Source organism: Temnothorax longispinosus, chromosome 2, assembly GCF_030848805.1.
Source record: "Temnothorax longispinosus isolate EJ_2023e chromosome 2, Tlon_JGU_v1, whole genome shotgun sequence".
NCBI lineage: Eukaryota > Metazoa > Arthropoda > Insecta > Hymenoptera > Formicidae > Temnothorax > Temnothorax longispinosus.
Window position 1 is genome coordinate 4,716,211 of NC_092359.1, and position 25,324 is coordinate 4,741,534.

General features: G+C 34.4%; 3 protein-coding genes across 8 annotated transcripts in view; 2 read left to right on the forward strand and 1 right to left on the reverse strand.

Annotated features, from left to right (window-relative positions):
* Nau (myogenic-determination protein nautilus) overlaps nt 1-25,324 on the reverse strand; it is a 57,774-nt gene that overhangs the window by 4,491 nt on the left and 27,959 nt on the right. The window lies entirely within an intron of this gene.
* Nucleotides 3,777-16,985, forward strand: LOC139808844 (glucose dehydrogenase [FAD, quinone]-like). 6 transcript variants are annotated; one of them, XM_071771292.1, is made up of 4 exons: nt 5,980-6,108; nt 13,059-14,918; nt 15,023-15,174; nt 15,701-16,985. In XM_071771292.1, the coding sequence occupies exons 2-3, from the start codon at nt 13,140-13,142 to the stop codon at nt 15,170-15,172; spliced, it is 1,929 nt and encodes a 642-aa protein (XP_071627393.1). In that variant the 5' UTR covers nt 5,980-6,108; nt 13,059-13,139; the 3' UTR covers nt 15,173-15,174; nt 15,701-16,985. The 6 variants fall into 6 exon arrangements, with proteins under 6 accessions (XP_071627391.1, XP_071627393.1, XP_071627394.1 ...); XM_071771293.1 differs by having other exon boundaries at nt 15,982-16,985; XM_071771294.1 differs by having other exon boundaries at nt 15,986-16,985.
* Nucleotides 17,531-20,723, forward strand: LOC139808845 (glucose dehydrogenase [FAD, quinone]-like). The gene is made up of 2 exons (XM_071771295.1): nt 17,531-20,282; nt 20,374-20,723. Exons 1-2 carry the CDS (start codon nt 18,510-18,512, stop codon nt 20,518-20,520), a joined length of 1,920 nt encoding a protein of 639 aa, XP_071627396.1. The 5' UTR covers nt 17,531-18,509; the 3' UTR covers nt 20,521-20,723.

Here is a 25,324-nt window from a genome sequence, read left to right on the forward strand (position 1 = left end):
AAGGCACGAACGTTGGAGTGCGCCGAATATTTATTTATAAATCACGGGACGTATATGATACTCGCTGTCATACTTCTGCGGATGATATACTGCCTAGATTGCTTGCCAGATTCGTTCGGTATACCGCGCAATCACGACGCCGAATAGATCTCGATGGTGGCGTAAATTATTTACAGGACTGACAACTCTGTCAACCGCAATGTAATTCTCGACGCGTACGCAGACAGACAGATATTTCTGACATACGATTCTTTCGCCTATAACTCTCCGTCGGCGTAATGAAACACGAAATGTGCCGCGATTAAGCAAAAATTCGAGTCATATTCGAAAAAATTAATTTTAGACACTGCTCGTGTATTCTGGATATTCTTCTATATTTTTCCACCGTAATATGGTGTTTGAAGCATAAACATTTTTGGAGAACCAAAGTGTTTAATTCTATTTATTGCGGAAATTTGTTTGCTTCAACTTGGCGTAAATGTTTATTAATAGCATCTAATTTCTCGTTGAAATAGTACCTGAGTATTCAAGAAAACGCAAATGTATATTCCTGCGAATAATTGAAAGAGATTCGAATGAGATATGCGAAACGCATCAATTACGGATGACAATCAAATTAATCTTCTTGTAATGTTAATGAATAAGCGAGATTGAATCGAGAAACAGCGGGCACCATATTTCTCAATTATTTCTCATGAATCGTTCTATATCGTGCCGAGACGCTCTAATCGATTCAGCAAATCGGTGGATTAAATCGTAATGCCCTGTAACATTCGGTAAGAACGACAGAAATAACTGGTCAACGAATAAACGTACGGGACATGAATTTGAGAACGGAAGCGCATCTATAAATATATATAGATAGAGATAGAAAATGTGCACGCGCGACGTATCAACGTCAAATCGGAAAAACTCGTCGAAATGACTCGGCGATATGCATACGATACATAAATTAATGTTGAGCATTTTACTGCGTGACATTATTGCGACATATTGTTATCTATGTTATCTATGACAATAATTAGAAGGGATACAACATTGTGTAAAGTGTTTCAGAAATAAAACGGTTTTTCGTCAGAAGGAAAAAAAACTTGATTTTCACTGTGAAATAATCAAGGGTGAAATTTAAACTAATACCTTGAGTTAAATAACATTTTGTTATTTTTAACTATCATGTGTGTCAAAATTTATTATTTTAATATAAAACAGTACTACTTTAATTCCCCATATGGTTTAGTTAAATTAACATTGTTTTAGTTAAATTAACTAGGATATATTGACTAGGAGCAGAGAGTGGTAACCTAGGAACTATAGGAATAGTTGAAAATGGCTCAAATTGAGTATAATTTGACACTATGAACTTAACAGTGTTGCTATAATATTCGCACAAAGTTTAAATGTTTCACAGAGAGAATTATACAAGTTTATATACAATAAACTGTCTTTTCCTTGAAACTGAGCGCGAAGCTACGAGGCATCCTACTAATTGGTTTGCCAGTTCGACCGACTCGTCTTTGTGTAACATCATTAAAATAAGTTGCACTTCGCCCACGTAGAATAATTTCGGGTGCGAAGGCTTAATGTTCTCGGCGGACTTTTTTTGGTGGAAAAAGAGAGAAAAGAAAATCCCGGCGGGGTAATGCCGCGACGAGCGTACTTAGAGTCTCTTGTCCCCGGGAGGTTCGGAGTCACCGATGCGTTTCTTGCTAATGAGGAGAAATCAAAGGTACGTTGTGCCGTTGGAGCAGGTCGCGCGCATTCAGCAAATCGTCTAGGACACGTCTTTGAAGATGGAAATGCAATTAAGTCGTCTCAATTTACTCGCTGTCCTAAGCATCCGGTGTGTCCTAAATGAATCGCGACTTTTTCGGAAACACTTGCTTCGGGCGCGGCATCGGTTCGCTCATCGATCATACGATTGTCGAAGACATTCAGGGTTCTTACAATGAGATTTTACAATTGCGTCAAGATATTCGCACGTCAGGTTTATTCTTACAAGTCACTGCGACGGTGTTGTTCAGTGATTATTTAACTGGCAGTTCTGACATTGGAGAATACTATATGATCCTAAGTATGTGACTAATTTGTGAGAATATAGTGTAGCCATTTTTTACATTAAATTCACAGTATTGCGTATTATCTGACTTCATAATACACGTGATATTATAATTCTGAATTTATTCATGCAAACAGTGGAGCTTCGTAAATGTTACAGTCATGATACTATTGTATAAATTAATTGGAATTAAGTATATTTACATAAAATTATGCGCGCATTGCAACATTATGCCTGCCTCGCTTATTTATGAATCCAAATATAGTTATTATAACAAGTTTTTGTCGTGTAATATTAAATATAATGTATGATTTAAAAGCCGAATAATTCACATCGCAAAATTCTCTTGTAAATCAAATAAATCAATTATTACTAATAATTGAATAACGAACTGTAAACAATTCGTTAAATAATTTTTAAGATCGACAGTCTCTAATAGCCAATTTCTAACAAGGAAACCTGGCAAACTCAAAAATTCTGATTTTGATGAAACTTTATTACTCAATTTATGGCAATTCACACCTGATTTTAACGAGCAGCATATGTGAGATAGGCACGTTATTAAACGTCAGAATTCGCAGGTGCATCAGCGATATCGTATTTACGTTCGATTCGTCCCTCTATCGATGGCGAGTAGGGAAATTAACGGGGTTTCCGGATACATTAGCGGATTCTTGGTGCAGCAAAGTATGTACCTTGGCTGCAGTTTCGTCCGCGCTTAAATTCGCGTTCCGCCGGGTTGAGGACTCCGGCGACGATGCGTCATACTAATGTACCGTGGCAATATATGGCACTCCGGTGCCGGTGGCTTAAATTTTCTTATCCTCCCGACGAAAGTCCGGATATTTTTCGAGATAACTTCTCGCACGTGCACTGATGACGACGTCGTCGCGCCGAGCCTCGACAAGGAATGTTAGGTAAGATGAACGTATTATTAACTATGACTTAATTATTACTTTTACGAACTTCTATTTAATGGGTAGAAGAGACAAATTGCAATATTTTGTAGAAAAAAGAACTGTCGATGCATCTGGATAGGATTAAAATCAAAAGGTATATACATCTATAATCACTATCAAAAATTCCGATAATCGGATTTTTCGTCCGTTAAAAGCTACCCAGAGCAAAAGGGAAATTTGAGAGATTGTAATAAATCATGACAATGTGTTTACGCTATTGGCTAATAAAATAAAAGTTAATATACGGATAACGTAACTCAAGATAGCGAAATTATAATACCTTATATAAATAATAAATAGAGTTTCTCAACAACGTTTTAGTATAAATCAGAGTGGAAATAAAAAATTGTACTTGCACATACGCAGTACGTACTATATCAAGCAGATACACGATCCTGAAGGTTTCGACGCTGCATTATATTAGTTTACTGATAAGCAACAATCACTAATTATCCTCGGAACGATGTAACTTACGAGGACGCGCGCTCGACGCGGGTCCCTTTGAGTGCTGCAACGAGTCGTTTGATCATTAAGCGCAGAGTAAACTTCTGCCCTACATCTCATACGAGTCATACGGTGCGTCCAAATCAAACGACACGTACGTAAAGGAAACACATTAGAGACGCCGCGCGCCGTCTCCTCCTCTGCGGTTCGTACTTGCAGCTTTACGAGCATGCTGTCGTGCATTCGTACGAGCCCTGCTGTAATCCTGACGATCAAAAGAGCAATAATTCGCGGAGGATAAACAACTTATACATTGTGCATACGTTGAGAGCGACCATTAGTCCAGACGGCGACGTGAGAGTTACGTCCTGGACTTAAAGTGAGATTCGAGCGTCAATGTGTTTTGTGTTTTAACCGTTTTAACGTTGCATTTTTACACGCGAATCCCGAGTAAGTATATACACGCGTCTTAGGCTGCGTTCGGGGAGCGCGCTAATAGCGCTATTTGCTTATTCTATCCTTGTTCTACACTTAATTAGCGATAAAGATAGAATGATGCAATAGTGCTAATAGCGCGCTCCCCGAACGCAGCCTTAAACGGCACTCTTGGCTCGTACCCGAACCGTTTAGAAAACTTACGTTTTAGTTGTGATTAGACGTTTCTTTTATTTTAGCGGAGAATCTTTTTGTGCGTATATAATTACGTAAATGCAGATTGCCTTTAATAAACATATATATCCAAGTAAAATTATATCGCGGGATTGCAGGCCGAAAGCTCAAGTCTCGCGCGTGTGTCACGCAACAGGATCAAACTTTGTCGCTGAAATCGCCCACGCTCTCAAATATATTTCATCTACCATCGCCTCCCTGTATCTCGTTTTATCCCTCGCATCTCGCACACGCGAATCCCGCGAAGTTTTTCGGATACGCGAGGGAAAACGACGGCTGTTTTCGAATAACATCCATTAAATGGGACGTAACGGCGGGGCATCAATTAAAATAATCAGGCACCGCGCTAGCGGGACACGCTTCAGCGAGCCGCTTGGCAGCGTTGCTCTTTCTCCCCCCCCCTCTCTCTCTCTCTTTCTTTCTTTTTCTCTCTTCTTGCAAACCTTACTATAGATAGGATTCTCGCGCGTTCTTGCGCGCGCGGCGTGTACGGCACGGGACACGTTCTAGCGCAATCGTGAATTATGAGCCCGTTCCGTGATCATGTAACGAGGAATTCGCTGCCGCGCTTTTGCCACCGCTTTATGATCAAACCAACCTTCCGATGCCTCAGCATCCGACTCGAAGAAGTCCGAAGTCCACGGAAAAGGGAGGAGGAGGGGGGAGAGAAAAAAGAAATCCACGTGCAAACATCCACGGGATTTATTGGTATAAGGTCAAGCGCGGAGTTAGACGTTAAAATGAGATGTCCTTGTGCAGGTGTCCTTGTAGATGCGAGTGATCTCTCCGAGAGAGATAATAAGCACGCGCACGTAAGGACGCATTTATTTCAGCGTAAATTATATAACAGGCCGTTTACATAATCGAGCTCGTTCGCGCTTTACGCTCGCTCGACCGGCACGCCGCGCCGACGCGTGACGGATGCATAATCGCTTCTTCCCGACGCACGCGCTCGCCACCGGTCCTCCTTTAATTGACGACTTTGTCTCACGGAACGTTGGATTTAATAAAGCCGATGGAAATAGCCCGGATGGACCGAAATCCCTGTCTTCCATTTGGGCCCTCGAGACAGATACGGAATGAGCAAACGAAACATCGCTTGCAATAGATAATTTACAAGGAAACGGATCCAAGCCCCTCTCTTTCATTCCCAATTTTGATGAGTTTTGGATTTTTCGACAATATTATATTCAAAAAATTCAAATATTTTTAAAATACTTCTATCACTTACTATTGTTTTTGAGAATTTTTAAATATTTTTTTACACTTAAAGCTTATTTAACACTGCGCGGACACCGTGGCCCTTTTAAGTCGATTTTTAATATTTTACAGTTTTCTCTTGACGTTTCAACACTTAAAACAAAAGTTGCCACAGTTTCGGCTTTATGTAAGTATAGAAATCACTTTTTAAAACTTTAAAAATAATACTTGAGTTTTTATAGTTTCTTTGTAACACAAAAAATTCAAAACCCCTTTAAACTTAAAAGTCTCAAGGTGTTGGGGCAAGTGCTCCAAAAACACGGTGTCCGCGCAGATAAATTCAACAGTATGTAACAAAATTATTTTCTGAAAGTGTATTTCTGAAGAATGATTTATAAAGATTCTAATATATATATATATAAATTGTGTATGTGTATATAATAACAAATATAATTATAAATAATTTTGATATATAGTAATGATAACGTGTTCTCTCTTACCAATTGTAAGTAATAAGAGAGAAAAGTTAATCAAATATTAGCTCAATATTCAAATATTTTATTAGAAAAGATGAAAAATTAATTACAATGATGCAGCATATAAGTACGTATAACATTAATAAATGCATGTCACGTAACAGCATTTTTTTATTCGCGACTTTGTGCGTTGCAAGAAGAAACGTTATAAAGATATTTGTCGGTTGCGGCGCATTAACATTTCAGTGCGGACGTTCGTTCTATCAACAATTATTAGTCTCTGCAAATCAATACCAGAACAAAGGTATTTAAAATATTTCTGTATCACTTTTTTAACGTTACTTATACTTTTAACAAGTAACAAGGAAAAAATAGACTTTGAAAGTCGTGGTTAGCTGTGCATGTATTAATGTTATGTAACATTTAATTAACAATTCAAAATACAAACTTACGACTTATAACCTTACAGTGGATAAAAGAAGTATTTGCACACCAGTTTTCTTACAATAACTTTGTTGGAAGAAATAATAAATAATTACGAATTGTGTCCATAAGTAACTTATTACATATACAATACTGTATGTAATAAATTACTTATGGACACGGACACAATTCATATTTATGCGTTATTCCTTCGAATAAAGTTATTGTAAAAAAACTGTATGCAAATACCTTTTTGATCCACTGTAAGGTTATAAGTCCGTACGTTTCACTCTACTTCTCAGCAAAGCAGTGATAGATAAAAATTATTAATCTATAACTAACAAATAGTGAATGGATAAAACAATTACACATATAAGGACTTATACATCGATTTTCAAAAATATATTTATTAAAAATAATTTTGTCATATCCGATTGAATTTGTGTTTAAATAAGCATTAATTTGGATATAAGAACATTTCAAAATTCTTAAAAACAATAGTAGGTAGTGAGGATCTAAAGATATTTCAAAAAATATAACATTTTCAAAAAATCTGGATGCACCATTATGTATCTGAAAGTACCTTTGACACCATAAAAATTTTGTTTTGAACATTTTTACATATTATTTTACACAATTCGCTCATTTGCTGCAACAATAACACAACTAAAAAATCGCCCTTTTTGAATTATTCCTACAGGAAAAAAGTTTGTACTACATGTACTTTTTACAGTTAAATCGACAATGCTAAATTTTCACGAACTCACCCGAGAGAGCAGTTGTGTCGCTTTTGTGCCATATCATTTAATTATGTGTAATGAATTATGTACAGGTTGCAATACTGTCTTATCTCAGTCTTATCTCAGTCCTATCTCAGTTATGTAATTTTGTCATTGTAGTGAGAATCCATATCTAAATATCGTAAAATTCGAAAACTTTCTTTTCTCATATATAAAATTCTCTCAATTGTTTCAAATTCTTCTCTAAGAGTGCCCGACTTGTGTAATATAATGGAAGTATAATATCAACTACAAAAAAAAAGAGAGTAAAAATACAAAGCTGACTCGGTTTGACGTACAAAGAAAAAGTTTTTTTTATACAAGAGAGAGAAAGAGAGAGAGAGAGAGAGAGAGAGAGAGAGAGAGAGAGAGAAAGAGAGAGAGAGAGATTTTGTATCATATAAAAAAGTTTCTTTTGTAAAGGGAATGAATGGAACTCAAGCAAATACACGAGTGAATGCGAAATAAAAGACGCTAAATTTCAGTTAAGTAACACAAGGTATATATCTTTCACATGCTTCTTCCGTTTGCTTGTCAATAGTGCTCGTTAATACTAATTAATCCCGAGTTATTTTCATAGTCGACCGCGCCGTGACGAAATGGCACCGGCTTTAGCATGGCATTGTTATCGGGCTCGTTTTTGCGAACCTCTCTCTCGGGCGATGAGCACCGCAATGCTCGGATTTCGTCTCGCGATTTATCAAGCGGACGTATGAACGATCACCAGCATGTCTCTCGCGCTGTCCTCTTGCAGAAGCTTTCTGTAACCGATACTAATTAACCCGCCGACAACTTCGAGCGCTTTGCGTTCAATGATGAGCACTGAAAAAATTTCAGTCACGTTTATTTCAGTAACTATTTTCTTCGGTAATCAAGAATAATTTTTAAAAGTATAAAATTTTCAAAATTTCTTTTTTTGGCATATTTTCCAAATCTTACATCTTCAAATATTTCCAAAATATTTCGATTAAATCTAGAAAACTAATAGTGATTTATAACGACTAGATGATTGATAAAAAATCAAGCAAAAAGCGCTTTAATGTATTTAAAGATCAAAACAAGAAAATAAAAAACAAAATTTGTTTATGAGCACGAAAAAGAATACTGTATAACTTTGCCCTTTGGAATAACTGATTAAATATACATAAATATAAAAAAAATTTCTTAACATATACGCATATTGAAATCAGCAAAAAAAATTAATTCTTTTCCCGAAATTATATTTTTTAGATTAGCCCGTTGTGGTCACATGGGGTCCAGTGGACCCCAGGCTTTTTTTTTTTTTTTTTTTTTTTAAAAGTATATTTTTTTGAGAGTAAAACGCACAAAGTTTTTTTACTCTATCTCAAAAAATTTTGATAAATATTTTTGTGAAAAAAGACAAATTTCTCGAAAAAAAAAATTTTTTCTCGCGTTTTTTCAACATAAAAAAATTTTTTAAATTATTGGATTATCAAGAGGAAGTCATAAATTAATTCCAGTTCAAGGTTTGAGTCGATACATCAAAAAGAACGCAAATGGAAACTGTTGTGGGGTCCATTGGACCCCGTGTGACCACTACGTTATTTTTAGGAGGTGTGACCACAACGGGTTAGTGTCCATCGTGTCCATGATATTTCCAGAATGAATTGCCCGAAGAACTTCAAGTTTTACCAAACATAAAATTCTTTTATAATTGTAATTAATTAACTCTTGTTCATAATTTAAAAAAAAACTGCAAAAGGTTTTTCTTTTGAAGTGCTACCATTTTATTACTTTTGTGTTTTCATATACTTCATCCGGACAATAACCGGAGATTATTCATAGTATAGAAAGCATTTTTTAGTAGTAGCAATATTTTTTTGTTTTAAATGATTGTATGAGACTTGTAGCTCGCCACAGTTTGGTCCAATGGACCGCTGAACGTTTTTCGGTTTTCTAGTTTTCACATAATAACATAATTTTCTAGTTTTTTTATAATAAATTCAGTTTAAATTTAAATCATTTTTTTATCAGATATTATTATAAACATTTCATTCTGTATTTCTAATTTCTACAGTAGAAGCTTAAAAATATTAATTAGAATGAAAATGACAATGCGACAAAGTCGAGCGGTCTCACAATCCACGAAGTGGCGAATCATACGACGCAGAGATGGACACTCGTGGGGTTTTAGTGGGTAGGCTGCGCGTGTCATTCGTGGCACGCGTGGAATTCCACACTCCCCTCGCTCCTCTCCCAGGAAGGCGAGGGGGTCTTTCCCCCTGTTAAACGGGGGGCTATTGGGTAAACCGGGTTTATGGCCCGGGATCCCAATAGTTATAGATTTCCCCACGTACAAAAAAAGTGTAACTAGCTAGAGTTAAAAAAGATTCTTTTCGCATCACGTCAATCATGTCATTAAACATCTTAAATGTTAATTAGTTCTACATATGTGAAAGTTTTTGTAATGTTGTTCTAACATAAAAGACTTTAGCTACAGAAACCATCTTGTGTGTGTGGTTTTTTGATATACTTGTATATACGCAAGAATATAATATAATCTTCTTATAAAAATTTCAATTTTTTTCTTAATTGATATAAAACTTTGTTTAACTATATGAATGACTTCATTCAAGCAAGTTTTCTTCGTTTAACGCAGTATAATCTCATTTCAAGATTAGATATTCTTGCGTAATACAAGTATATTAATGTTGATTTGATTCTTCTTGTTTTTCTGTGTGATTATTCCTATATTCTATATGATCTTGCTTACTCTTATCAAATAACTAGGCAAGTATTAGATTAGGGTTTAATGGAATTCGTGATATATTATCGGCACGATAAATAGGCACACACTGTATTGCGCGCGATAAATAGAAGCACTCTATTCCTTCTTATTTCTCCTTTACTCGACATATTCGTCGTATATAACGCGAGGGAATCGCGTCTAATGTCGCGTCGTCGGTGTTGCCGCGCAAATGTAGCTTGTTTTGGAGCCGATCCACGATACTTGCCTGCGTGTATACTTCTCGTTACGTTCTTGGCAGCGGGTACGCTTTCGCGAGAAATCCGGAAAGCCGCGCTCGCTGAGGCCGCCTGAGATCGGCGCATCTGCGAGTGATAAGCGATAAACCGCGAAGCCGGGAGCAGTGAAATGGACAAACTATGATACATAAATACTAAAGTACACGGATTCGATCGTTGATCGTTGATCGTTGATCGCAACAGTGATTATCTATGGTTTGTAGACTAATATTGTTTCATTTTTTTTTCTTAAGCTCAGTAAAATTTTCCGATTCATTCTTAAGCTCACTATATGCTATCTAAAATTTATGTCAGGATAGTACATTATTTGTAATTTTATATGTCGTGTAATATGAGAAATGATAGAAGAATCAGAACAAAATATATATTGGAAAATATGCGTACATATATCAAAAATATATACATTAAAAATTTATAAATATAAGTTATCCTCACTCTTTTCCCTGCATAACCGGCAAATTTTCATAAAATCTGACGGATTATGAATCGCCTAAAGTAGGCTTCAAAGCCAGGGTGTCTAGCGGTCATGGAAACCTGGAAGATTTCCATGACCGCTATACACTTTTTTAGATAAAAAAAGGACAGAAAATGTCATTTTTTAAGAATTTAACGAAATTCCAGAAAAGTCACAAAATTCCATGACTTTTCCATGACATTTTCTGTCCTTTTTTATCTAAAGAAGTGTATAGCGGTCATGGAAATCTTCCAGGTTTCCATGGCCGCTGAACTCCCTGAAAGCGTCGTCTACAATGGCAGCAATAGTATGCAGTACGACATAAGCAGTAAGTTATTGACTTGTGATAGTAGCTTAAGGCGTGGCCAGCTTAAGGATACAGGGCCTAATAGATGGCCCCCGTTTAAATTGGCAGTCATGGTTACGGCAGCGAGCGCGAACAGACGTGTATCGAAAACGCGGAACCGAATAGAGAGCGTTTCTAAATTACTGCCGTGTCTGTTGCTCGAGATCCTGACCCCAGCCTATTAAGAATAATCGACTGTGATTGGTCAATAGCTTACTGCTTATACGTCTTACTGCATACTCCTGCTGCCATTATAGACGACGCTAAAGAGTATGTAAATTCGAATCAAACGTCTGACCTCATTTTACGACGCTAGTTGATTCTTTCGCTGTATATATCGTGTTCATATTAACTTAAAACAAAGAAGATATTAAAGAAATACGAAATAGGTACGTAATGTCAGCATAGCTATAAAAGTAAGAATAATTAATTAACACGTTAAGTAGATGTCGAATAACCTTATTTAATAATATATTTGAATTAGACTTCTCGTACACACACACACACACACACTTTTGAAAGTGCCGTTGCTTTGACTTTCTCTTATTTGAACCTTGGACTTTGATGTATATCTAAACACATCAATTCTATACTGTCATAAACAGCTGTCATCACAAAAAACTGTATATTTTGTCATTTCGATAAATCTTGAGAAATTAACAGCGAAAATAATTTATTTAAAAAAACAACAGACTTGACATTTATTAATTTGTACAACAATGTAAGATCAGACTATTTTTTTAATAAATATTATGTTATTTATACATTTTTATAATTCAGAATGTGATACTTCTAAATAAAGTAAATTACTAAATTTATATTTTTTTCTTAATTTTAAATATTTCATAACCAAAACACAACATGTGCTTGCCATTTATTTCTAGTTTATAATAAAGAGAAATCTCTCTCTCTCTCTCTCTCTCTCTCTCTCTCTCTCTCTCTCTCTCTCTCTCTCTCTCTCTCTCTCTCTCTCTCTCTCATTATTTTATACAGCATAAATATATTTCTTCATCATCTTATACATATTTACCAGACTACATTGCTATTGAGATACGCGAAATTTACAGAAAATATTATTATTTTTATTAATTTTCGCATAAATTTTCAGATAATCACGTTTCACAAGTTTCTACATTTTTATATCATATTTTAATAGAAGTAAAAATGTAAACTCTCTCTTAAATATAGTTGTAAATTATACCTATTAATTGCGCTTTCCGAATATTAATTAGAATCGAACATCTTAACTACATAATAATATAATAATTACAAATGTAATATGTCAAAGTTTTAAGCTATTGAACTTGAATCTTAACGAATAGAACTCAAGTTTAAGTATATCCTATTAATAATCATAGTTCAGTAGACCTTGACTTTTACCGATGATATTGCTAATTCTTTCAGTTCGTTGTCCGTCTAAATATGCGGTGTATAAACTATAAAACCATTCTAAATTAAAACAGATTTTAAATTTTTAATCGTACATCTTGATTATGTTTAATAAAATATCTAAGATTTTTATGTCCAATTATATTTACTAGTACCATTCCAGATAATTCTATTCAACTTATTTAGGATTTGAAAAAGTAAAGTGAATGCAAATTAAAAGAAAAGCCAAAATCAGCTAAGCGGCAAGAATCAATATCACTCATCTATTTATTCGTAAAAAATTATACAAATGAAAAATAAAATTTATTTCCCATGGATAACAATTTTGTATTTAACATCACAGAACAAATTGGTATCTTTGAAATTGAGTGATTTAAATAATCGAGGATTTTCGGAGATATTAGTTTCTTTTTTAAATGAATATGTGATCCAACCTTTTTGTGCCAGAATGTATTACGTTATCTCACTGTATATTCAGCGTCTACATATTACTGAGTACTGAGTAAAAAAATTTTCGCCTCTACGTAATTCAACACGAATCGCGTCATGAATCAATGATTTAGTCGCATAAAAAATAATAAAAATAAGATTTTATATATGCCACGAGACGGATTTCGGACTGAGATAAGTGAGCATGAGATATAGAATGTTCCACCAAGAATACCCACGGTAAAATTTATGACGATTCGATGATAATTTAAATGTACACTTGAGAGAGAACTCCCAATAGTTTCGACCAAACGTGTAAACATCGGATTAAGGTTTAGTTTAATAATGTGGCTTCTATACTTTACACCTGTTTACTTTACAACCTGCGTTCGTTGCGATATCTATATTAAATACATGTTATAATGCAGGTATATATCGAGCATCCGGATCCAGCTTCTCATCAATACGCTGCAAGAAACAACTGAAGGACAATTATTCCAAAGAACACGATGAAAAAGACGGCAATCTTTACTGTTCTAATCGCCATCATGATAGGCCTATTACAACTGTACCTACCAAACAAGTATAGCTATCTTTACGGCAATGATACAGGAGGCTCAAGATTAATGAATGTGCTAAGGCTGGTTAAAGGGACCCTAGATTTCTGGAAAGAGAGTCGACGTTATATAGCCGAACAGGTACCGGACACGACACCGGAATTTGGAGACACATTTGATTTTATAGTGATCGGCGCTGGTACGGCTGGTGCGACTATAGCCGCGAGGTTAAGCGAAATTTCTCAGATTAAGGTGCTACTAATCGAAGATGGACCCCATGAAAGTCTATACATGGATGTACCGTTAATTGCTGGCATACTGCAATCAACCAATATCAACCGAAAACATCAGACCAAGCCATCCGATAAGTACTGTCTAGGCATGGAAGGAAACAGTTGTGTTTTTCCAACAGGAAAAGTAGTTGGCGGCAGTAGCGTACTAAATTATATGATAGCAAGCAGAGGCGGCGCCGAAGATTACGATCGCTGGGCCGAGATGGGAAACAAAGGCTGGGCATATCAGGACGTTCTCAAGTATTTCAAAAAGCTGGAAACAATGGAAATCCCGGAGCTGAAATCGGATAATGACTACCATGGTACTAATGGACCAGTACATATCACGCACCCGTCATTTCATACCCCGTTGGCAGAGGCATTTCTAGAAGCTGGCAAGGAGTTAGGATATCCACTAGTAGATTACAACGGGAAGAACGAAATAGGATTCTCATATTTGCAGACCACGATCATGAACGGCACTCGCATGAGCAGCAATAGGGCATATTTGAAGCCCGCGCGAGATCGCAACAATCTTCGCGTAACTCTTGAGAGCAAGGTGACAAAAGTGTTGATCGATCCTAGTACAAATCGAGCAGTCGGCGTAGAATTCGTCAAATATAATCAAACTATACGTGTGTTCGCGAACAAAGAAGTGATTCTAAGTGCAGGTACCATCGGATCATCTCAATTGTTGATGCTTTCGGGTATCGGACCAGCGAAACATCTTACCGAACTAGGTATAAACGTAGTCCAAGATGCGCCTGTCGGCGAGAACCTTATGGATCACCTAATTTTCTTCGGATTAACGTGGACAATAAACGCATCGATAAGTTTAATAATGCCCGAAATGGTTAACCCTGTTAATCCATACATAACGGATTTTTTAATAAACCGAACGGGACCGCTCACAATTCCAGGTGGATGCGAGGCCCTCGGTTTCGTAAACACAAAACGACCAGAAAAATATGACAATCTACCGGATATCGAACTATTATTCGCTGGTGGTACAATTAAAGAAGATTATGTTATTCCAAAAATGCTCAATTTGAACAAATATGTACGTCAGGAATGGGCCAAATACGCTGACACGTATGGTTGGAGCACTGGGATAGTAGTGTTGAAACCAAAAAGTCGTGGACGGATAACGTTATTGGCTAATGACATTAATGTTAAACCAGATATCGTACCGAATTATCTCGATCACCCAGACGATATGAAGACAATGATTGCTGGGATTAGAACTGCGTTAAGTATTGGTCGGACAAAGACGATGCAAGCGTTCGATCCTCAATTGTTAAACATTACTTATACGGAATGCAACAATTACGAATATGACTCTGATGCTTATTGGGCATGCGCGATAAGGATAATGTCTTCCACGCTTTTTCATTATTCTGGGACTTGTAAAATGGGACCAAGGGGAGATCTAACTGCTGTCGTTGATCCTAAATTAAAGGTATTTTTCTTTAATTCACTAGGATATTTGCGCGGAAGTATAATAAGTAATGTAATGTGCAAATGTATATCCTGATTTGTGAGTTCGTATACAATATATTTCAGGTGATCGGTATTCAAGGATTACGAGTGGCAGATGCGTCCATTATGCCCGAAATTGTATCGGCCCACACAAATATACCTATTTTTATGATTGCCGAGAAGGCGGCAGATATGATCAAGAAAGAATGGGGTTATTTAAAGAAGTCACGATAGAGGTAAACTTTTATAAAGTAATTATATTATTGTGCTATATTTTTTTAGTACCGTCTTACGATTGTGGTAATAGTACAAACACGTAAATTCATTGTATTATTCGAAGTATACCTTTTGAAAAGGAATTGAACTAAAAGAGTTAGTTCGAGTATTGGTCGATTTAGTTTAGAAAAATGTAAGAGTAAAATAATATTCAAGAAAATAGAAAAGCTACATATTAGTTCTGATAGAATTAGTTCAAATTTTTAAACGTTAAAAAAACATTTTTGGAAAGATAAACAATGCAAATGTGTGCGTGTAATTCGCAAAAAAAGTTTTTTAGGACAAATGAGAAATTATATTTATTAGAGAAAAATCACTTCATAAAAAGGTCTTGAAATTTAATCAAACTTTAATGCTGTTCCATTTCCGCAATTTAATTAATTCTGTTGCTGTATTATGTTTATTTCATATCTTGAATAGCTAATCGCGTAATATGTGTATCCTTACAGTTTGATAAATATTAAATTTTTTATTTTATATATACAGGATGCCCCGCGTAAAGACTGTAACAACACCTAAACGATTCAGACGAAAATTCTAATACCAAAATGTCGAGATTATGATAGTTTTTTAATATAAACATTTAAAATTAATGAATTAAAATTCGCACGCTATGTGTGATACAATACATAGTGCTAAAGCCGAAAACAGATTATTATTCCTCTTGTTAATATCGGTATAACGGTTACAAATGAGATGTTATTATTCTTAATCTTAAATTCATAAGACATCCTGTACATATATTATAGAATAATTAATTTCTTAAGTCAGTTCCAGACCAAATAAACAGCGCAAACGGACACAAATAAACGATTCATGAATAACGCTGCAAATACAAATGAATCCAAATATATCGGAAAACTCATTCTCCTTCTTGTCATTACATCAAAAGAAAAACGCATGTAAAGTCTAATTAAAAGAAAATCGTAACATTCACACTATTATCTAAGCATTCTATATTTTGGGAGCTTTCCAGCAAGCGACAAAGGTCGACATTAACGTCATTCTATCTTTCCTTTTTGACAATGAGTAACAAAGACAAAACGGCACTTGTGTCGCTTGCTGAAAAGCTCCCTTTATAGTTTAAAATAATCGGCAAGTATTTTTTGCAAATATTTTGCAAGGTTTTAAAATTCTTAATATTTTATAAGTTTCTTTCTACTATCACATTGTATTTCTTCCTAGTTATTTTCATAAACTAAAACAAAATTAAAATTATTTTATTGAATTCTATAAAAAAATACTATTTTGTTAAATTACATAAAATATTTTATGTAATTCTCAGATATATTAAAATATTATATATATATATATATATATATATATATAGTATATATATATATGTATTGTATATAACATAAAATTTGTATATAGAATAATGTGTAGGTATGCCGACAGTCGATGCATACCTATTATAACGATCGTAGTCTTCATAGTTCAACTTATATAATATTACAACAAATTCATTGTATATATAATATTTCAATAAAATTAATATCTTATTTATATTCATACAACATTGTTGTTTATACCGAAGTACAACAAGTATTGTTTATATCGAAGATCAGGACTTCGCCGCGCGCGATGTCAGTACTTCTGTATGATCTTCTAGACAAATAATGCGAAATGTAAAATAATCTGACATTAGTGTAAAAATTAAAAAAATTAAACACTATATTGCAGTATATTAAACGTTGTAAAGGGTTGGGTACGTCCCTCAAAAACGCCATTTTGTAATTCCTCGGAATCAAAATAAATATTACTACTACTATTGCAGTATATTCAAATAACAATAAACATTACACACATTCAGACCGAACAATAATTACCAAATAATAATTTAATTATGAACCTTTAACACTTGCCAAACTGTTAAAATAAAAAAATTACTGTACTATTATACGAAATAAGATCCATTTTTAAAAAGTCATTAATTGTTAGAAAAAAAATGATTTTTGTACATGGAATAAAATTTGCGTTTACTATCCAAAAAATTGTACTATGCTGATTCATAATATTGCACTATATTATAGTATAAGAGAACTACATATTAAACATTACAAAAAAACATTAAAAATAAAAGAATTGATTTATCATATTTATGTGTAAATGTGACTTTCATCGATTTTGCATTATACATCTTGTATCTGTTTCGACAGCAGCTAACAAAACGTACCTTAAAAATATACAAAAAATATCATTGAAAAAATAATAGTAATTACAATTTTTTGTAAGAAATATTTTCAGTAATTTCAATTATTTTAAATGATTTTATTCAGCAAAAATTGCATTTTTATTTATGAATTAAATAGCGACATGATCTCTTCTTTCTCTCGACACTACAGGCATATTTTATATTATATACCACATTAAACAAAACACGCATCCTAGAACAGAACCTCCAGTCAAGTTTTGAATTTTACAATATCTCATAAGACATAAAAAAAAGTTGTTTTATCATTATATCAAAAAATATTGCATGCAATAAAGTCAGACGTTTCATAAGATGACCCCACAAATCATGCTGGAAAGAAATCGATGTACGTAAATATGACCTACATGACTGAGACAAAACACAAGAATGCTCACAAAAGCATGAGATATCGGTCGATGAAAATTAAAAGGCATATTCTCTAGAAAGTTCAGTTTATTATTTAATCGAAAATCAGATATCAGAATCAATTCGACAACATGGACCAAATAAATAACGTATAATAAAAGATTAACAATTTAGAAGATCTAACGTTAAAAAAGTAAAATATTAAAACATTACATTGAAAATTAAAAAACTTCTATCAAATATGAGATTACGCAATAGGTTAATTTTTCACATTATTATCGGCACAATTCCTGCACCGTTAAAATAAGTTGCCCATTATGACATAAATATTAATCAAAAGGTAAGTCATACAATTAATAATTCAGAAAAACCGATGTTGCAAGAGCAAAATATTAACATACATGATAAATTTAAAAAAGACTCCTGCCAAATGTAAAATAGCGCAATAGTCATTCATTTCTTTAGTCTGGAGAACAGAATAGCCATTTATTTCTCTTTGTCGTGATATTAATACAATCTTACGAATTCTTTGGAGGGGACACAAGCATATAAAACTATATATACACAAAGAATCTAAAATTGTTCAGTTAAATTTTACGAAGCCTCTACTACAGTCGCGAAAAATGACAGCTATATAAGGTGTAAACTTAAAAAGCCAGATATATCGAACGACCAGGCACATTTCCTGTTATTACACATTATTCAACATATTTAAAAGCCAATTATTATTCAAATATGCTAAACCAGATTCCGAGTCTCCTCCACGTTCTCAGTATCGGCACTATAATCAACTCGTTACATGGACACCCATACTACAACAGTCTTCATGGCAATAGTAATAACGGATGGACGATGCAAAAATTACTAAGCTCAACTATTAACTTCTTGAAGCAGAATCGACAATATGTAGAACAAGAATTACCGGATATGACACCCCAGTTTGGAGACAGATACGATTTTATAGTGATCGGCGCTGGTACGGCTGGTGCAACTCTAGCCGCAAGACTAAGTGAGATACCTCAAAACAAAGTGCTGCTGATTGAAGCTGGTTTCCATGAAAACCTCTTTATGGACATCCCAGTGTTCGCTGCTCTTCTCCAGACGAATAACAACGTCAATTGGCGCTATCGGACCAAGTCATCCAACAAGTACTGTCGTGGCATGAAAGATAACAGTTGCCATTGGCCGAGTGGAAAAGTAGTCGGTGGCAATAGTGTGCTAAATTATATGATAGCAAGTAGAGGAGGCGCCGAAGATTACGATCGCTGGGCCGAGATGGGAAACAAAGGCTGGGCATATCAGGACGTTCTCCAGTACTTCAAAAAACTGGAAACAATGGATATTCCAGAGCTAAAATCGGATATTGACTATCATGGTACCAATGGACCAGTACATATCGCATACCCGCCATTTCATACTCCGTTAGCAGAGGCCTTTCTAGAAGCTGGCAAGGAGCTAGGATATCCACTAGTAGATTACAACGGAAAAAACGAAATAGGATTCTCATATCTGCAAAGCACAATCATGAATGGCGCTCGCATGAGTAGCAATAGAGCGTACTTACATCCCGTGCACGATCGTAACAATCTCCATATGACTCTTCAGAGCACGGTGACAAAAGTGCTGATCGATCGTATCACAAATCAAGCAATCGGCGTAGAGTTCGTCAAGAATAAGCAAACAATACGTGTGTTCGCGAATAAAGAAGTAATTTTATGTGCGGGAGCCATTGGATCATCAAAGTTATTGATGCTCTCCGGCATCGGACCAGCGAAACATCTTGTAGAAATGGGCATAAACGTCGTCCAAGATGCGCCAGTCGGCGAGAACCTTATGGACCACTTAATCTTCTACGGAATAACATACGTAACAAACGCAGCGGTCGGTTTACAGTTCTCCGATGTGATAAATCCTATTAATTCGCATATATGGGACTTTATAATAAATCGAATTGGACCGTTAACGCTTCCGGGCGGGTGCGAGGCCCTCGGTTTCGTCAACACAAAACACCCAGAAAAGCAGAGTGATTTACCAGACATTGAATTATTGTTCACCGGTTCAACATTGAAAGATTTTATGTTCCCAAGGTTATTAGAACTTAAAAATTCTATAATTCAGGAATGGGAGAAGTACAGTGACACCAATGGCTGGACTGTTTTACCAGTATTGTTGAAACCTAAAAGTCGCGGTAGGATAACATTGTTGGCTAACGACGTTAATGTTAAACCAGAGATCGTGCCGAATTATTTCGATGATCCAGACGACGTCAGGACAATGATTGCTGGGATTAGAACTGCATTAAAGATTGGTCGAACAAAGGCGATGCAGGCGCTCGAATCTCAGTTTTTAAACATTACTTATACGGAATGCAACAATTACGAATATGACTCTGATGCTTATTGGGCATGCGCGATAAGGATAATGTCTTCCACGCTTTTTCATTATTCTGGGACTTGTAAAATGGGACCAAGGGGAGATCTAACTGCTGTCGTTGATCCCAGATTAAAGGTATTTGTTTGTAAAAACATAATAAAATATTCATGCAGAATATCATAATAAGCAGCATGTACTTTATGAATCCATATGTAATATTTTGCAGGTTATTGGTATTGAAGGATTACGAGTAGCAGATGCGTCCATTATGCCCGAAATTATATCGGCGCACATAAACATTCCTGTTTATATGATCGCCGAAAAAGCAGCAGATATGATCAAAAAAGACTGGGGTTACTTGGAAAAGTCATAATTATAATGAACTTTTATGAAGTAATTGCATTATTTTATTATTTCTTACTCACATACATGTTTACTTTATAATTACGACGATAATATAAATGCTCATATTTGATGTACTATTTGTGAGGTATCTTTCAAAAAGCAATTGTATTTAAGAAAAAATTCGAGTATTAGTGAATTTATTTTATAAATTTGAAAAATAGCTGTGTAAGTGTAAGGAATAGAGAATATTATAAAATAAAAAGTATTAATTCTTTTTTATAAACTTTTATTTTTAAAGATTAATGAAGTCTTCTCCAAAGATATGACAATGCAAATATGTATAATTTGCAAATATATATAATTTGGCAAGAAACCACTTTTGATTTAAATTGAAATATACAAAGTATATTGAAGGAAAATTACATATAAAAACTCAATTATTTAAATAGAAACCATATAAAAGGGCTCTTGAAATCTAATTAAACTTCAATATTGTTTCTTGCCTGCAATTCACTTGATCTTTACTCTATTTATATTTACTTTACATCTTGAATAGTTGTGTGATACGTAATATATTCTTACAGTTTGATAAATGTTAAGTGTTAGTATCTGTGAGCAACTTTGTTAATTAAAAACGGATTTAATGGATTTAACGGCACGCTCGAAACACGCAATTATTCATATACATATATAAAGACTATTTAATTTTTACTTATCCAAATATAGACCAAATAAACAACGGAATAGTAATATCAATGCCTGCAGACAATTGTAGCGTTACAATTACCCCCTTGTAATTGCTTGCTTGTTTTTACCACACATAGATAAATTGCCTCATTGTCAGAAATTGAATCGCGGTGCGAACAGAGCACTTCCTGACCTCAAATCTCAATAAACTATTTTTTTTTACTTTCAGGGATCTTATATATTGTCCTCGCACTTGTACCTTTTGGCACAAAACCCAGGAAAAACTACTAAAATTTTAAACGCATATATTTCACAGAGAAAAATATTTATTTACATTCATTATTTCTATTATATTTATTTCATGGAAACATATTGTTTAACAAAAAAAATACGATTGTTTGAAACAATATGTTTCGACGATGATAACATTTTCTTTGATTACACGAAATATTACTCAGGAAGACAGAATTACCTCCTGCGATAGATTAAAATAAAACATTTCTTTGTATGAAAATGATATAGGGGAAACCGAGGCTATCTGTCTACGGGGGCTATGTGTCCACAGTACTGCTATCTCAAGTTTTAAGAAACAGATGTCTCTACCATTGTAACAAGTAATTGAAAAATGCCCTACGTAAGATATTTAAATGTTATTTGTTTTCTTGCGATCCCTCTCGCAGACGCTATATACGTTAAAAAAAAAGCGAAAACAATTATTCACATTTTTCGACGGTCGAAAAATTTGCTGTGCGACAGTAGTTTAATTCAAATTAAAGTAAGCAATTCATAATATTATCAATTAATATATAGTTATCAGGTGTAAGAAGCGTCAAATCTTAATTCCGCATTATCTAAAATTGGCAACATGTTAAAGACTGAAAAACGTGGTCGGGGCTATCTGTCCTGTTTTTGATGGGTCAATGTGTCTACACTTCATTGACGAATTGTTCTTTTATAAATAGATAATGGTGCGTAACTACAAAAGAAAGACTTTCCTTAAGACGGATAAGGTAGACATATCTAATAAAATTATATTTAGAGCGATTAAAAGAATAAAAATTGAGCGAGAATCTTTTCGTAAAAACAGCGTTAGACTTTGGAATAAATGTTCGGGCTCTCACTCGCTACTCGCTACTGTAAAAAAATGACCTACGAGCAACTACTTGATCCTGCAATTCAAGAATCGTCACCAAATTTTTATTTTAAAAATACACGTCAAGTTAAATATATGAGTTTGTCTTAAATTATTATAAGTATTTTCTATTTCAAACGCTGCCGAGGATTAAGTAAAGGCCCCAAATAAAAAAAAAGATTAAAAAATTGAGGGGACAAAAGAAACCCATCATATTGATTTTGCAACAGACTCAAAAACAGTTTAATGCCATGCACCGTATATAAAGAAAAGTCAGCTCTACGCAAGAAACTTGTCAAAAAATCTATACAAAGTGCCTACTACTTCTCTGACTCCAACGACTAGACAGTTTTTTCAATATTATATATTAATAATAAATAATATGTGTTTAATAAATAAATAATGTGTTTTTTATTAAGTGAACAGATAGCCCTTCTACGCTTGACTTGTCCACTTAAGGAGGTTCGGTTGCTTCATCGGGGGGAGTAGTGGGACGCGGGGGTTCTGGCAACAGCGCACTAGCGTTTGAAATAGTGGGAGTGAGCAGACGAAAAATCAAGCAATTTATTCTTTAATAATTAATTTTTCCACGAAATGTGCGGTAACCTTCCCCTATCTTTCACTCATTTATTTGTAAATTATTAAGTTACATGTGCATATTTTTTTTCCTTATCATTTGCATTTTTTCTTGCAGTGTGCAATATGACATTTCCAATAAGAACCTATGTTAAAAAGTACAATTTTTGGAGTATATTTTTTTCAAAACGAGACGGTAAAAAATTCCCTAAAAATTTACATAATTCTATTTTGCATTCCAGAACAATATATTAACATTTCATGAAACTGGCTGCATTTTTTTGTAGCGACGGAACCTCCTTAAAAAATTCTCCTCTTTAAAATGTTAAAAGATCAACGATTCTAATTATGTTTTTCTTTTTAATAGCAAGGTTGAAAGGTTATACCATTAAAATTTTAGTCAAATATCTTTATTAGTTTTTTAGTAAACTTGAAAAAAGCGTAAATTGTAGGCACATAGCCCCAGTCCCCTCTAAAATATGTTTGACTAAAATAAGAGTGTTACTATTTACAACTAATTTATTGCTTGGAATAACCATTGTTAAATTTGATTAAGAATCCAGAAGTAATAGCAAAAAATGTAAGATTTTTATTAACATATAGATATATGCGCCTCAGTGGTCGAATTGGTACGATGCCCTATACGGAATGGGGGAGGTTCCAAGTTCGAACCCTAGCTGACTGACAATGAGGTAATATTTTTTTGCAATAATTTAATAATTTAATTTAATAAAAAAAATATTTATGATCAAAAAAGTCTTGACGATTAATTAGTTTTTTTGGTTCGAGCCAAAACAGGATACGGATCGAGACCATCGCTCGGCGAGCAAGTTAGCCTATTTCGTCCGGCTTGAACGCAACGGCTGTATGGCAAGAGCGACGTGATAATCGATAAACCAATCATCTTACTGCGTTTTCAAAGAAGCAAAATTGTTGCTTGCCAAGTGCGAACGTGAAAACTATTAGGTAAGTAAAGAAGAAGTGTGAACGTGAAGTGTTTGAGAGTTTCTGACGGGGCTGGCCGACGTTTGTGTGCGATCGCTCACTCACGGATATTTTCTAGTCGCGCACCGTTTTCGTATTTCGTTTAATCTTTCGACACTGACCGTATCGATCCGAGACAAGGAGGATCAAGTGCCATAAGCTTTCCGCGCTTTGCTTCAGTTCAGCCATCAGCAATGTATAGACACACACGTCGTGCTCAAGTCATCTTCAGTTTTTTCGAGTGCTAACATCGGAAAAATAGTTTGGTTCGTTCGTTTCCAAAAAAAGATTTTGTTAAAGTTTGATTTAAAACGAGTGTTTTAAACGATATTGCTTCATTTTTAGAAGCATGTGGCTTATCACATACCAATAGTACAATACTTTGACTGAAATAATAAAACTGTTTTATTTAACAAAAATAATTTAAGTAAAATATTTAAATACTTTGACTGAAATAATAAAATAGTATAAGTTAAACATTCAATAAAAAAAACATTCACTTTTTATCGAGAAAATATTTATTTTAAGGTAAAGATAGATTTTATTTGAAAAATTAAACAATTGCATTTTATAGTTTAAACATGGTTTGGTTGGACTATTCCAATGCATTTTCTTTGGAATAGAATTTTAAAAAAATTTGTTAAATCTAAAGAAATATTTATCTCTGTGTTCAAGTATGCGCTGCTATGTCCTGCTGAACAAAGCAATTCTGGATCTCGAATCTCAACTATTTCTTTTTACTTTCAGAGATCTTAAATATTGTCCTTGCACTTGCACCGTTTGGCATAAAACACAGAAAAAATCTAAGAATTTTTAATTTCGAACACTGCTAAAAAAAATTATATAGGAGATCAGGTTTTTTGCTCGTTTTTAAACTGTAATTACTCAGCGAATAATTAACGTAAAAAAAAATTGAAAACAGATTTTACAAGGCAAACTCTTTACTATAAAATGCTTTTTTTTGTTCAATTTTTATCCAGTTTAATACTCAAAGACGTGATCAGCTTTGAATAAGGACGTATTTGAGATATCCAAAGTCTTGAAATTTACAGTCTTCCGCTACCTAACAAAAAAATTGGCGAACATAATCATTGGTTTCGTCTCAAAATACGGACTTTGCCCTTTCAAATAAAAAATAAAACTTTGTTTTACGCCGATTATTTAGCAAGATATCGCAATTGAAAGTAACCCCTATTTTTTTATTATTTCAGCACGATACCGGGATTTGCGTAACCTGATGTGCACCACGGGCATGTTGCTCGGTCGGATTTTGCACATCACATATGTATGTATATGTGTATGTGTATGGAGTGTACATGTGAATGTGTGTACATGTAGAGGTTTCTTTTAGTAAGAAGTGTTGTCACTCTTCGCCGTGTTACCTCGCGCAATCTTGATCTCATATTGATGCATTTTTTTACATCAGAATTGAAAAATTTTATTCCAAATTTGA

Excerpts from the sequence above, each read along its gene's own strand:
- LOC139808845 (XM_071771295.1), top strand. The coding sequence starts at position 18,510 with ATGCTAAACCAGATTCCGAGTCTCCTCCACGTTCTCAGTATCGGCACT. Across the intron at positions 20,283-20,373 it reads TCGTTGATCCCAGATTAAAG|GTTATTGGTATTGAAGGATT; the intron begins GTATTTGTTTGT and ends AATATTTTGCAG.
- LOC139808844 (XM_071771290.1), top strand. The coding sequence starts at position 13,140 with ATGAAAAAGACGGCAATCTTTACTGTTCTAATCGCCATCATGATAGGC. Across the intron at positions 14,919-15,022 it reads TCGTTGATCCTAAATTAAAG|GTGATCGGTATTCAAGGATT; the intron begins GTATTTTTCTTT and ends AATATATTTCAG.